The 13,416-nt window shown below is 37.1% G+C and overlaps 1 protein-coding gene across 1 annotated transcript in view; it reads left to right on the top strand.

Annotated features, from left to right (window-relative positions):
• LOC112563930 (phosphatidylinositol 5-phosphate 4-kinase type-2 alpha-like) overlaps positions 1-11,506 on the top strand; it is a 28,406-nt gene extending 16,900 nt beyond the window's left edge. Inside the window, exons 6-9 of the mRNA XM_025238403.1 lie at positions 3,107-3,145; positions 3,882-3,995; positions 5,002-5,317; positions 6,716-11,506. Coding sequence (XP_025094188.1) covers positions 3,107-3,145; positions 3,882-3,995; positions 5,002-5,317; positions 6,716-6,900 — 654 coding nt within the window. The 3' untranslated portion in view covers positions 6,901-11,506. The remainder of the gene's footprint in view (positions 1-3,106; positions 3,146-3,881; positions 3,996-5,001; positions 5,318-6,715) is intronic.
• The last annotated feature ends 1,910 nt before the right edge of the window (positions 11,507-13,416 follow it).

Genomic DNA, 13,416 nt, shown 5'->3' with positions numbered 1-13,416 from the left:
TTATCACGTGAGACCGTCTGTGCCCAGGCCTGCCCTCTGACCTGTACGCCTTTTTGGGGGGAGGGGCACGTGAGAAATATTTTACGATCTACTTTAAAATTAAATTGTGCTTAAACAAAAATTTAAAAAAAGGTTTCGTGAGAAAATCTGCTTGCTTGTTCGCTCTCCCGATGTTGCCGCTCAGTTTCATTGCTCCCAAAAATGCTTCGTCCTCTTCCTCGCCGGATGCATAGATCAGTGCAGCTGTTCGTCAGCGAAGTAGCCATGCTTTATAATTCGTGATCTGGAAAACTTTTTTTTATTATTAAATAAGAATACCATTATGGTGAATAAATGTTAGTGCAACCTTTAGCGTAGTCTTTCGTTGAAATGTTTCAATTTACAACTTGTTGAAGATGTGGGCAGATTAGATTCTTGTAATCCTGCGGGATTTTTTCCTCTCCTTAAGCCATCTACCCATGCTTTACCCTGATCGATAAGGTTTGAAGACACGATTTCACGCTTAACAGGAATCCTCCATGGTGACGTTGGTAATCAATAGAGACTGTCCACGAGAAATCAGCTATTTGAAATGGTATGTTGTTAGACGCACGGACGTTAACAGTTCTTGTTTGCTGGCAGTAAGAGGGCAGCAGAAAGTGGACCACGTCTGATACACTTTCGCTGCATGAACAGGCTGCCGCCGTCTTGAGGCGATGCGGCACATCACCTTCCTTGCGATATACGCTGTCATCAAAAACAAAAAAGTATCGCTTTTCGCTTGGGGATGAAAGGGGTTGAAAGAGAAGTGGTGTTGTTTTTTTTTAAAGGAGTAGAAAAGTGTTGGTGAAAGTGGTGGAGTTGGGTGGGGCTGTTGAGCTGTTCCATGCTTTGCTTGGCGCCGTTTGTCATAGAAGCGAGTCGTTACACTCAAGGGTGGGGGTGGGGGGTTGAGTGCACGGTCACCACATACGTGCTTCAGGGAATACGATGGGCAGTCAACAAGCCAAAGGACACAAGCAGCTGCGGACGATGTCTTGAAATGAGTAGAGTGCCTGACCTTGCGTGCAGACTGAACGTCGGAAAATCGCCGACTTGTTCACAAACACCCCCACAAGGTTTCCTTGCCTGCGTCCCCTTCACTAACCCTCACACCACTCTTTAGAAAGCCTACTCGTGCACCATCTGAGAAGAAAGAGGATCCAGCCACTTGCTGTGACCGTTCCCTTGCACCCGTGTGGGCTCCTTCTGTTTATTCCTCGTTGTGGTTTTCTTGTGGTTCTAACTTGGTATCAATTAAACTGTGTCTATCATCACCTCGAGTATGGGTGCAAGGATTTGCCATTAAGAATTTTTAGAATAAGCTCAGAAATGACTTTGAAATTTTAAATATTTTGCCCTCAGTTTGGAGGTCTTTAAGGTTTAGGTAGAAGGCTGTTAAATACATGAACTGGCTCAACATTCGCTTTTCCTTTGCATTCAGTTGTGGATAGCAGGGTATACTAAATATAATGGATATAAATGAAAGTTACTCAGACTAGTTATTATAAATGGGAGATGTGCTGGACTGTTTGATCCCACCTTCAGCTATTTTTGCATATGGCTTTCTTATGTAACTCACGCCAGACTAGGATCCAGTGAACAGAATATAGATTGTAATGCATCTCATATTTGACAAAATACAGAAGTGACAAATACATGTCTGCTTATACATTTGTTTGGACATATGATGTGTGCATGTTTTTGGATGTGTGTGTGAGAAAGAGAAAATGTTTCAAATGTGACCTTAGGCATTTGGTACCATCTGTTAAAACCCTGATATCCCTCAGCCCATTCCATTTTCTTTCCCTTGAAGCAGTTGTTGTCTGGAATAATGCCAGTATTGATCTGGCAAATAGAACCAAGTTTCAGTGCTAGCTCAGTTATAATGATTTTAGCAGAATGTCACCATCATATCTTAAGCATGTAAAGTGCAGGAAAGCATTTTTTATTTAAGGAAACCTTTGCTGCATTTGAAGTTGTGTAAATAGGATGAAAATAATGTGCTTGAAATCTAGCAGAATTAGTTAAGAAGGGTGGAGATAGTATATGTGTACGAACACACATGTACATGCAAGCAAGAATAGAAAAGAGGAGCAGAAAGTGAAGCTGTAGAAGGAAGAGAAAAGTGTTGAAGTACATATAAACTGGTGATGAGGAAGGGATGGATGAAAAGATACCAGAATGCTGGGACTCCTGATTTTAAGTTCAGCTTCAGATGAAGGTAGCTAACTGGATCAGAATGTTGTATCCTCATCAGAAAAAAAGCTCTACTGAGACCTGTCAGCTGTAGAAGACATATTTCTGTTGGGATGGATTTTGCTCTTTGACATTTTCAGAAGTCCTTTTATCTTGGACTCATAAAACCCGGCTTCTTGGCAAGAGAACAAGGATTTTTTTCCTTCAGTGAACTATATGTTGCCAGACAGCTTACCAGCTGTAGGGAAGCCTGCTTCAGTGCACTTGAGAATTCACTGTGACTGTGCCTATGTGTGTGTGCGCACAAGCATTTTTGCTTGCTTAGTGTGTCCATACATACATATAAAAATGCATGCATTTATGTGAGAGAGGGAAAAGTATGTGAGCACAAACAAGCTAACATTTTACACATATCTGCATTTGTATGTGAATTTTCAGCCTTTAAGATTTCAGGTGTGTTGCATGTTTATGCATATTTTTCTGTCATATAAAAGATACACATTTATACATGTGTGTTTGCACACACACATACACACAGTTGAATTTGTGTTTACAGATAATGTCAATCAAAGATATTAAGCATGTCAGTAAAATGATTTTAATTATCATATCAATGTGAGTGGATGTGGGTAGATATGGATGAGCTGATGCACAATCATTTGGGAATATTTTGTACATGTGTTGTGAATATAAATGACATTTGAAGAGAAAACAGTTTTGCATTATCATCTTTTGTTTGATCACCAAAAGTGTGATAAAACCAAGTATTGGAGAATAGCTCCTTGTTTGCAATGACAAATCTTATTATTTGATTATAAACAGGTGGGAACAGTTAAATATTCCGATGCACAGTCTTTATTCTCTTATTCTCTATATTCTCTTATTCCAGGGCTCTACTGTTGACAGGCAAGCAAGCGAAAAAGAGAAAGTGAGTGCCTACTTTCACCCCTACATTGTTCTGTAGGATTTTTTTTTTTTTTTTTGAGAGAGAGAGAGAGAGAGTTTAAATGCTGTGATAGCATTTTTTATATATTTTTTTTCACCAGGTGTTTCACAAACAGTAACATTCACAAGTTGTGAAGTGATGTGAGCACACACTGTAACTTTAACATCATACTGCTACTTACTCCTCTATAGTCAAAAGGAATAAGAGGGAGAAGGTGGGGTGAGGAATAAAGTGGGAGAGGAAGAAGACAGCAATTTCACAAAAATATATTCAGGGATGTGTACTGTATTCACAAAGTCATACAAGAATCACAAGTGCATTCCTGTGTATATATATGTTTACTTATTTTGAATACATTCATACATGGATGTAAACATCGACACAGTGACCTATAGATGAAGGCATAACTCCTTGCACTTAAACCGTTTGTGTAATGTAATTTGGTTAAATTTTAGCATCAGTATCATTATCGTACAGCCAACAAGTGTTTAGCAAGGCTGGGAATTCTAATCATTGGTAAACAACATTCAGTGAGCGTGAGAAAGAATGGGATGGGAGTGTGCAAATGCTGAATGCAGGTCTCTCTGTCTCTTTCTCTTCACACCTGCCCCCTGCATTCTCTTTTCCTCTTTCCTCCCAACCCCCCTCCTCTCTGTTGTGCATGCATGTATTTGGCTGCACTTGTCTAAACCCTTGAATGTGGTTTGTCTGTTCACAGGCCAAGGAACTGCCAACCTTAAAAGACAATGATTTTGTCAATGATGGAGCAGTCATCAACATTGGTCCTAAGGAAAAGGATAGGATTTTGAATATTCTACAGAAGGATGTGGAGGTGCACAGTCTCAGCAACTTACTAACCAATGTTGTTGATCTGATGAGAGAAAGAAGAGAGAGTGTGTATGTTGCATGGTTTGGTGGTTGAGATCACTTTGTTCATTCTCTTAATTCATAATTTACCTCTAGATGTTAATTACTTTTGGAGTAATTGACAGTCCAATTGGCCAAATACACAGATATGTTGCCAGGAAAGATTTACATTAGAGTTGGCCCTTTCGGCACAGGCTTTTTTCTCTGGACACACAAAATATCATCATTTTCTTTAGACCTCTAAAAAAATGTAACCCTGTAAGGTACAACTGTTATTTTTGTTTTTCTACGTAGATAAATAGTAGTAGAATTCAAATTTTCACAATTAAATGTACTTCAAGCTTGATTTTTTTCACAGTTAGATATCCAGGATTTTAAAAAAAGGTCATGAAATAGGCTACCACACCACAAATTTTATTTAAAATCCAATTTATATATCAAAAATACATGTGTGATGATCCATAAGGAATCTAAACACACAGATAAGTGTTGCATTTTTATTTTTATTAGACGTTAGCTGCCAATTTATATATATTGGAAATTTAGTTATTAATATACTTCAACCTTGAGACTTCCTTATTTTTCCGATATAGATATTACCACAAATATAAGCATAAAGAAAGTTAAATATGAAATCAGAATTCAGGAATTTTTTTTTTAGAAACCTTTATGGCAAGATCTTCATGGCTAAGTCTACTTCTGCTCCCTAGTTGCTCATTCTATTATTCTGTACACTTTGATTAAAGAAGGGTCTTCATCAAATCTTATATGTTGTTGGCTCTAAACTTTCTTGAAGTGTGGAAAGAAGTAGTAATCGGAGCTGGGTTAGGACTGTGTGTGGAGATGCTGTAAATTTGTGGCAGTTGTGTACAGTGAGTCCTTTCTTTCTGGACAGATTTGTGTCTTGCAAGACTTATTTGTATATTCTTTTATGTAAAGTTGACATCTTACGGGTTTGTGTCTTGTACCAGTTTCTGTCCAGTCTTCACATTATGGACTATAGTCTGATTGTTGGAATCCATGATGCCACACGAGAGGACATGCAACAGCGCAACTCCTTCCCTGTCCCAGCCGATGAGGAAGATGATGAGGAGGAGGAAGGGCCATATGAAGAGCAATCCGAAGAAGTTGTCGAAGAAGAGGAAAATGGGCTTGGTGGTGAAGAGGAGTGTGGAGATGTTGGAGTGCCCACCCCTCCAGACTCTCCCCAGCCAACCACTCCAATGGTGCCATTTTGTGGAGAGCTGGATGGTGAACTGGAAAGATTTGCTGTTAGGTCTACAGAAGGTGAGATGAATTGCTGCTACCTCATAAATAAACAGTTTATCACAAAGTATTTAAAATTGTTGAGGATTGAAACTATAAAATTAATTGTGCACTCTGCTATCAGTGGTGTTGGTTATAGTGCAGAGCTTATCAAATAGAGAAACTGATTCATTGAAATTAACAAAGAAGGTTCAAATTACCCAAGCTTGGAGTGAACTTTGAATTTTGTTAGCTGTGCAGCGCTTATATTGGCTCTAACAAAACTGTGACTGAACTAGTGATAATTTATAATGGTCGTGCCTGCAATAATTAGATTATTGCCCTTTGTTATTAAAAAAAAGCACTTCGCAACTTTGCTCATTTTCAGTTCTAGCCTGACTAAGTTAATGAACCTAAATTTTAATAAAGAGTGTATAAATGCTTATTATTCCTGTCTTAATGAAGAAGCAATTGTGAAGTGATCTAAATTTTAATCCTCTAATATGTTTGAAGGGGTGAGTATTTGTGCATGGTAATGGACAGATATTGCACTGTGAGTGCAGATAATGTATACAAAGGTACCATCAAAATGTTTTAGACATTTTTGTGTGAAATAAAATGAAGTAACCCATAATTTTTTACTTACTGATTTGGGACAATTGCACCAACACACAGTCTTTGCAGGATCTTTTTTGTGAAATCTGTACTGTCTAGTAGAGATGTTCCTTCTGTGATAAATATTCAGTAGACTTTCAGTGCTTATTTTGTGGGCAATAGGAAGGTATCTCAGTTTTGTTTTTAGAGATTTTGCAGGGGGACCCTCACTGACATGGCAAGACAAAGAGAAATGATTGGACTGTTAGCTAGGACCATGAAGTTAGAAGTCTGTTTGGTTAAGATCAACAAGCTTGCATGCTTTCAAGAAATCATATACTATATCATATAGGGTTGCTTTCAGGCAAAGGCTTTCAGTGACTTTCTGTGATAAGCATTTGAGTTTAGAGTAAATCTGATCTTCCTGCCACTGATCCCAAGATGCACCTGCAAGACATTTTACTGATGGATTTTTGGAAGATCTTATAGATTTACAAACATCTGGCACAGAAAAGGGAAACAAATTGTGAGGTCACCTTTGTACACATACATGCCTAATTAACATAATGTTCCAGCTGACCCATTGGCTGAGGCCTTCACAACTTAGGTATATTGTGGATAACTGATATCTGTGCTGTTGACTTCTTTCTTTGCAGACCTCTTTCATGTATTGTAAGCAAATTGGCACTCACCCAAATTTGGGGAAATTGTTTCCTGCGTTTGTTTTGCACCGGAATAAATTTTGTACTCCTCAAGACCTTTGATTCTAAAATATAATAAGATTAACATAAATGTTTAGTTGCTGATGTGTAATCAGAACTTTATTTAAACTTATTTTGTGTGTAGGAAGTGGAAAGCAAGAAATCTACTTTATGGCCTTGATCGACGTTTTGACAAAGTACAGCATGAAGAAGCGCACTGCCCAGGCTGCCAAGACTGTCAAGCATGGTGCTGGTGCTGAGATTTCCACTGTCCGCCCTGACCAGTATGCACGCCGCTTCCTGGACTTCATTTCCAAATGCATGGAGTGACTTCACCTGCACATACCTTGCCTGCATGTTTCTTCCCCTGTCCCAATCCCCATCCCTATCCCCTGCTCCAACATTCACAAAATGACAGCTGCTTACGTGAAGCTAATGCATACCCTTTTTTCAAAAGAGCAGAGTTTGAGCTGTGTGTTTGGCAGGGTGTTGTCACAACAGTGTGGGAGGACATATCGTGTTGGCTGTTGTTGATTTTAGAACAGATGGACCAGGACTGCATAAGAGATGATGAGGCTTTGCCCACAGTTAATAATTTGTATCATACATTACAAACTTGCTTACACTCACTTTATCATATTGAAGATGAAATATGTGGTCACATCATGTGTTTCTGATTTGGGGATGCGGTCTTAAAGCGGCCACAAGAAATGAGGCTGAACTTTTTTTTTAATGATGACGTTCATTAAAAATACTTCCCCGCAGCTCCATCTCTATAAAATATCAGTCTTTGATTGAGTCATAGCAGTCATTACAGTGCATTGTATAGTACATTTCTGGGAACCTGTGTTTGGTGGTTCAGTGCAAAATAGCAGCAATAAGTCAAACAGGAGTTTTCACATTTTAAAACAAGGCTTGGATAAGCTTGCATAATGCACATTGCTTTTGATTTTTCTGCGAACCAGCTATGCATAAAAAAATGTTTGCTGGTTTTGTAACACTTACAGTGAGAAGCAGCAAGACATGCAAACATCCCCAGATTTCAGTCTTCAGTGCTCATCAAAGCATATGCACTGAACTTGTACGTTAAACTACAGTACCATTTTGAGCTTACCTTGCCGTAGACTCTCGGAAACTTTCACTCCCGGCATTTTATAACAAGTAGTTTTGCTAAAGTTCTTCACATTCCTTTTGTGACTTTAAAGCAGTTTTTGGTGTGCCCTTTTCCACTTGTGGTGCCTAACTTGATGTCATTGAGCTTCTTTGAGAAGGGAACTGCTAACAATGAATTAACAGTGAATATGTTTCCTCCTTTCAAGTTTTAGTTTTGAAGTATATTCATTAATAACAGATGTTTCCTTAAACAGCAAAAACAGTTGCGCATAATGTCTGTGTAAAGTGCATGGTGTAAGTCCTGCTCAGAGATGTCAAGTATATTCCTGTTGTGCATGATGCATGTTAAAAAAAAATTTTAAATAATTGATGGGTGCGGGGGGGAAACCGAGGGAATATGCCATTATATGAGAGACCATCCTGTTGAACTACACACGTGAGCCCAAAAGCATTATGCATGCATTTTTTTGGAGCGATTGAGACTTGTATGAATGATGCTAAATCATCTTTTTTATTTTTCATTGAACTTTACAAGACCATTTTAATCCTCAGTTTTATCATAAAATTTGTAAATGTCATATTTCTTCCTCATAAAATTGTGTTTACTGTGACAGTATTTGTTCGGTCTAGGTAGAGAATGCAGGATCTTAATTTTTTTTTTTCAGTTCATTTATGTAACAGGGTTGCTAAGCCAAATCTTCTGAAAGTTAAGTGGTTTTCATGAAATGGTCTTACCTAAGTCATTGAAGTCATGTTTCAGTTGAGAACACAAATAGGCAGAGATCTATTGTTTAGTAAGCTACATGTATTTCAAAGTAGCTTAAAAAGATGCTGTGATGTTTAACAACTTTTTTAAAATCACATGTATGGTCAGCTTATTTCTGTTATTTGAGTTTGAGAAATCTGTGTTTCTTCACAATCATGTGCCACCCTTCTCATGAGATTAAGGCAGAATTTCACATTTTTTACAAAACTTGCATCCACAGTCACCATAAAGTTCTGTTGAGGTATTCTGTTGAAGAAAATCATCTTAGCAATGTCCAGGATTGAGTTTCCGTAAGCAGTTTATATGTCTGAAATGATGTTCACTTGGTGGCCTCCTTCAAATGGCTGTATGTTCAAATTTTAAACAGTTTCTTTCAACAACAGTCTATTACACTTATACGAGAAATGTTCCTTAGCGGTCATCTTAACATTTGCTCACAATTTTTGGCATTATATTGCCCAAACCATACATTAAAAAGATTGCTGGTCAGAATTGGAAATAAGTGCTGTTATATGTACATATTTAATCCTTTTGTTTCTAGATTGCTGCTGTAATTTTCTTGTCTTAATAGAAAAAAAAATGAACAAAAGTAAAAGTTAGCAGTATCTTCTAAATAGAAGGGCATGAAATAAGATACAATTCTTCCTTATGTAACCATTAAAATAGCACAAAAAACAAAAACATTTTGGTAATGTAAAGTGCTTTTTACAAGGTTTGCTCTTGTGTTGCTTTCTCAATTTTGAATCTTGGATCTTTGTTTATGGTTGGGATTTTTCCTTTTAACTAGATTAATTTTTATGTTTTAAACATTTACTCATCATTGATGGATAGTAATTTACTCCAATTTTACACTGATGGGTTCTGAAACCAGAAAAGTTTTTTTAATAACCCATTTCAGTATTCAGAACAAGATTCTAAAAAGTCTGACAAAGAGTACATTTATTAACATGATGGCGAGACACTGAAACACTGGTTTCATGATCACTGCCTGTTGGAAATTGTATAATTTAAAGGGGGGCGTCATTCTTGAGTGACTAATCTTCATCATATTAATGGGAAAATCAGAGTACTTTACATTTGAAATGAGTGTATAATTTGTTTTAAATGTTACGTGTACATGTGATGTAACCATAAAATAGCTTTTTAAAGTAGTATTTAAACATTTGACATTATGGTTATGTGCAATGATTGATCGTGTGGGTGTAAACATGTATTTATTATAGACATTATAGGTCTAATTCAAAGCAGGATCCAGAATGTTTTTCTAACAGATAAGCATTAATCAAGCATTAATTATTTTTAGAATATCACTAAGCATTTCAAGGAAACTTGCTGAAGCTAGCAGAGTTTTCTTTGGGAGATAAGAATACAAAGAATATCATTCTTGATTCTACAGTATATATCTAGTAAGAAATCTGATCAGGTTGATCAGCTCAGGGTTGGGGATGGGGGTTAGTAATAAAGGAACCTTTTCAGGTGTTAAAATATGAAGGAGTAACACAAATATAGATTGTCATCTTGTTTGCTGTATTACTAATTCTTGTAGCTATTTCTAGCTTAAGAGCTGTTGCCTGTGAAAGTTGTAGTTGAAGGTAGAATTTGAAGTTGGCATAAATACCTGGGCTAGTCCCTGATTATTTCATGTTAAATTGATTGGAATTAAGTGCTAAACATTTTATGTGTGACCACCATTGGTGTTGACTGTTGTACTGGTGAAAATGTAAAAATATTGAATATTTGTGTTACTCTGTTAATGACTGTCTCTATCACTTTGGCACATGTTGGCCAAACAAGTCTTGTAGGCATCGTGTCATTACTAACCCAGTGTAACTATTATAAATCGATCTTTTAAAAGCTGAGAAATCATCACTTATACTTGAACTATTGTCTCGGCGCCCAAATGAGTGATATAAAAGTGTATAACTGATGATGATGCAACCATTCTAAGAATGGTGTGGTTAACCCAGCAGATGTCTAAAGAGCTCGAGGGACCACGTAAAGAGTTCCTGGCCCTGTACCAAAGATGAAGAAATACAATGTATAATATACTAGTTCTGGTGTTTATTTATTTAAGTGGTTGCAGGTCAGTGGTACAAAAACAGCATAATGTTGCAGTGCCTAAGTATTTCATTTGAGTTCCCTTCACAAATAGGTGAAACACACGTAGCTAGACAATCTTTGGATTGTGGAGGTCGCAATATGTGAAATAGTTGGGGGAAGTAGGAAGGCTTAACATTGGAACCAAGAATCATTTGAAACTTCTTTCAACAAATATGGATGACTTGTTTATTTGAATTGTCTTCACTACCTGCTGTTTTATTTTCAGGTGCTGCCCATTCAAGTGTTCATTGCACACATCTTCACAGTTTGATCTTCATTGCTATGTGACTAGTCAGCAGTTTAGTCTGTCACTTCACTAGCCAACCATTGCTCACCATTTTATGTGACATGCACTGTCTCAGTGTTGAGTCTTTCCTGCACAATTTATTATATGAATTCTTTGTTTGATGACTTTTACTTAGCATCAGATTCTGTTTATTCTAAAAACCAAGCAGGTCTTGCAAAATACCATGGCTGAGCAGAAGCTTAGTTTTAAAGTACATGATTTTTGTCACATAGATGATCACCTCAGCCTGCATGAGATTAACATGTAGAGATTTACAAAACATGCTTGCTGTTTGTAAACTAAGTTATATCAACCATCTCACCTTTTAATAGAGTATTATCAGTGCTGTAATCAAAACAACAGCCAAAACTCTCCAGAAACTAACTGAAAATAACCACCAAAACAAAGGGTTTTTTTTTTATTCTGCTCTTAAGGAATGTCTTAACAGACTTTTTTGAGGTTCCTTAAAATGAGATTATGACATATTTTGCCATCCTGTTTGTAAGCATTGCATTCATATGTCATTGTATTTAAAATGTTTCAGTGGTTACTGACATGCTTATTCCTCTTTGTATGGCATATGCAAACAAGATGACATTGTTTTCTTTCAAGATCCATGTTGTATGTGTATATGCACTTCTGACAACTGCAATTAAATTCAGTATACCTAATTTCCTTTTTAACTGTTTGGCCGTCAGCCATGTGAAAGTGCTGCCTTGTGACTGCGTGAAATACCTTTCTGGCATTGAGATCTTGTGTTATGGAGACGATGATGAAACGGATGTAGAAAATTACAGCATGTGCAGCAAAGAAATATTTCCTTCTGAACCTGAAATGGCAGTAGTTTGTTTTTTTTCTTTGAGTGGAGGGGGGGCGGTGCAAGAAAACTATTTTATGGACCCTTCCATTGTCAGTCTCCCTCCTCTTTCCCATTTGCAAAACCTTAAGAAATTTACTTTAGATATCTTTCAGTAACAGCGTATTCTTTTCAGATTAAAACTTTTATATTCTTGTGATTGTTGAATAGATTTTTCGTATTTGTGATCATGAATACCAGTTGACCATATCTACACGTCCGTGATATCTATACCATCGATAGTCTTGGACATTTTGGAGAGAACTAGTGATGAAAAACAAGCGCACGTTTACAAAAAAAATTATCTTAGGATTATATTACATGCGCACACACATCGACAAGTGCGCTTGGTCGCATACGGAAGTAATGAAAAACGTTTGATACATAAAGGGAAGTAAGAGTTGTTACCTCCCTTAAGCTAGTTTCCACCGTGGAGAGTGAGGCCGGGCTTTTGTCGGTGTCTTCCGATATCGAGAATGCACTAACGACGGCTGGCAGCCTTACCTCGAGAACTTGTCTCCAAGTGAAATCAGGGCGAAGAGAACGCCAAATGAGGCTGATAAGTCGCAGTTATTGAATTGATTGTAAATTATTTACTTTTTAATTGCAAAAAATGAATGCTGGTTTCGCGATAGATAGATTTTTTTTCACGTGTGGCAAATCGATTTGCATTCCTGTAACTCGAGTAAACCTGCACACTAGTTTACTCCTTGGCAATAGGTCTGTGCGGTCTGTTCATTATGCTAGTCTTTCCTACCTAACAAGCCTATCCACATCCATCATTTAACTGGCCAAGCTCCAGTCAGTGTTTACTTGAATTTATTTTAGCCACAATCCTTTCTTTGAATAGCTTCAAATAGAAAACTTAAAAAGGTCTGATTCAACTGGAAAAAAATCAAAAATTGTAACATAGTTATGTAACTTGATCAGCATGTTTCTTTGACTACTTCTATCTTTTGATGATTTTTTTAGAAGTTCTCAATTAATTTTTTTATAGCTTTTCTTTCTGTATTTTGTGTTGTAAAACGTTTAAATAATGTTGTATGATATTTACTGAGGTTCAAATGTACAATGTCTATGTATACATATATGAATATGTGTAGGTATGTACATTTATCAGTATGTGCGTGCAAGTATTTCCCTGATTTGAGTTTTTTGTTTAAGCTTTTCGTCTCACCTAACTCCCAAGGTATTTCAATATTTAATTATTTAAAATTATTTGTCTTACATCGCTTTTTTTTAATCGTTTTCGTGATCTAAGAAATCGCAGCTGGGTAGATGAGTGTTGCATGGCGCAGGAATAGAGGATTTCGTTATATGGTGCTGATGGTTGGTGTATGTTCGGGTGAACGACAGAAAAGGCTCCATGACTGATCATGAGGCTGACATTCTCTTATTCTGTTGTTATACGCCCTTTGTGTGTGTGTGTCTAACAACGGAATGAAACTAGTGTTACACAATGGCGATCAGCAAATCTCGCTTGGCGTCGCCGATTTTTGTCAGCTACAAGCCATTATCATGATCCACACTCTACAAGCACTTTGGTTTATTGTGTCAGCATTCACCAGGAAGTTGACGAAGGAAGCAGCACGCACACACTAAAATTAAGTGGCGAATATTGATGAAAAGCAAAAAGCTTCTTGAAATATTCAACGGAGACCACCTTTTTGAGCAAAAAATTATATCACTCTCAACAACTTGAAATACAAATTAAATTGTAAAGAT

The sequence above is a fragment of the Pomacea canaliculata genome, linkage group LG5 (assembly GCF_003073045.1).
Source record: "Pomacea canaliculata isolate SZHN2017 linkage group LG5, ASM307304v1, whole genome shotgun sequence".
Taxonomy (NCBI): Eukaryota; Metazoa; Mollusca; class Gastropoda; order Architaenioglossa; family Ampullariidae; genus Pomacea; species Pomacea canaliculata.
This window is presented reverse-complemented; position numbering and strand designations above follow the sequence as displayed.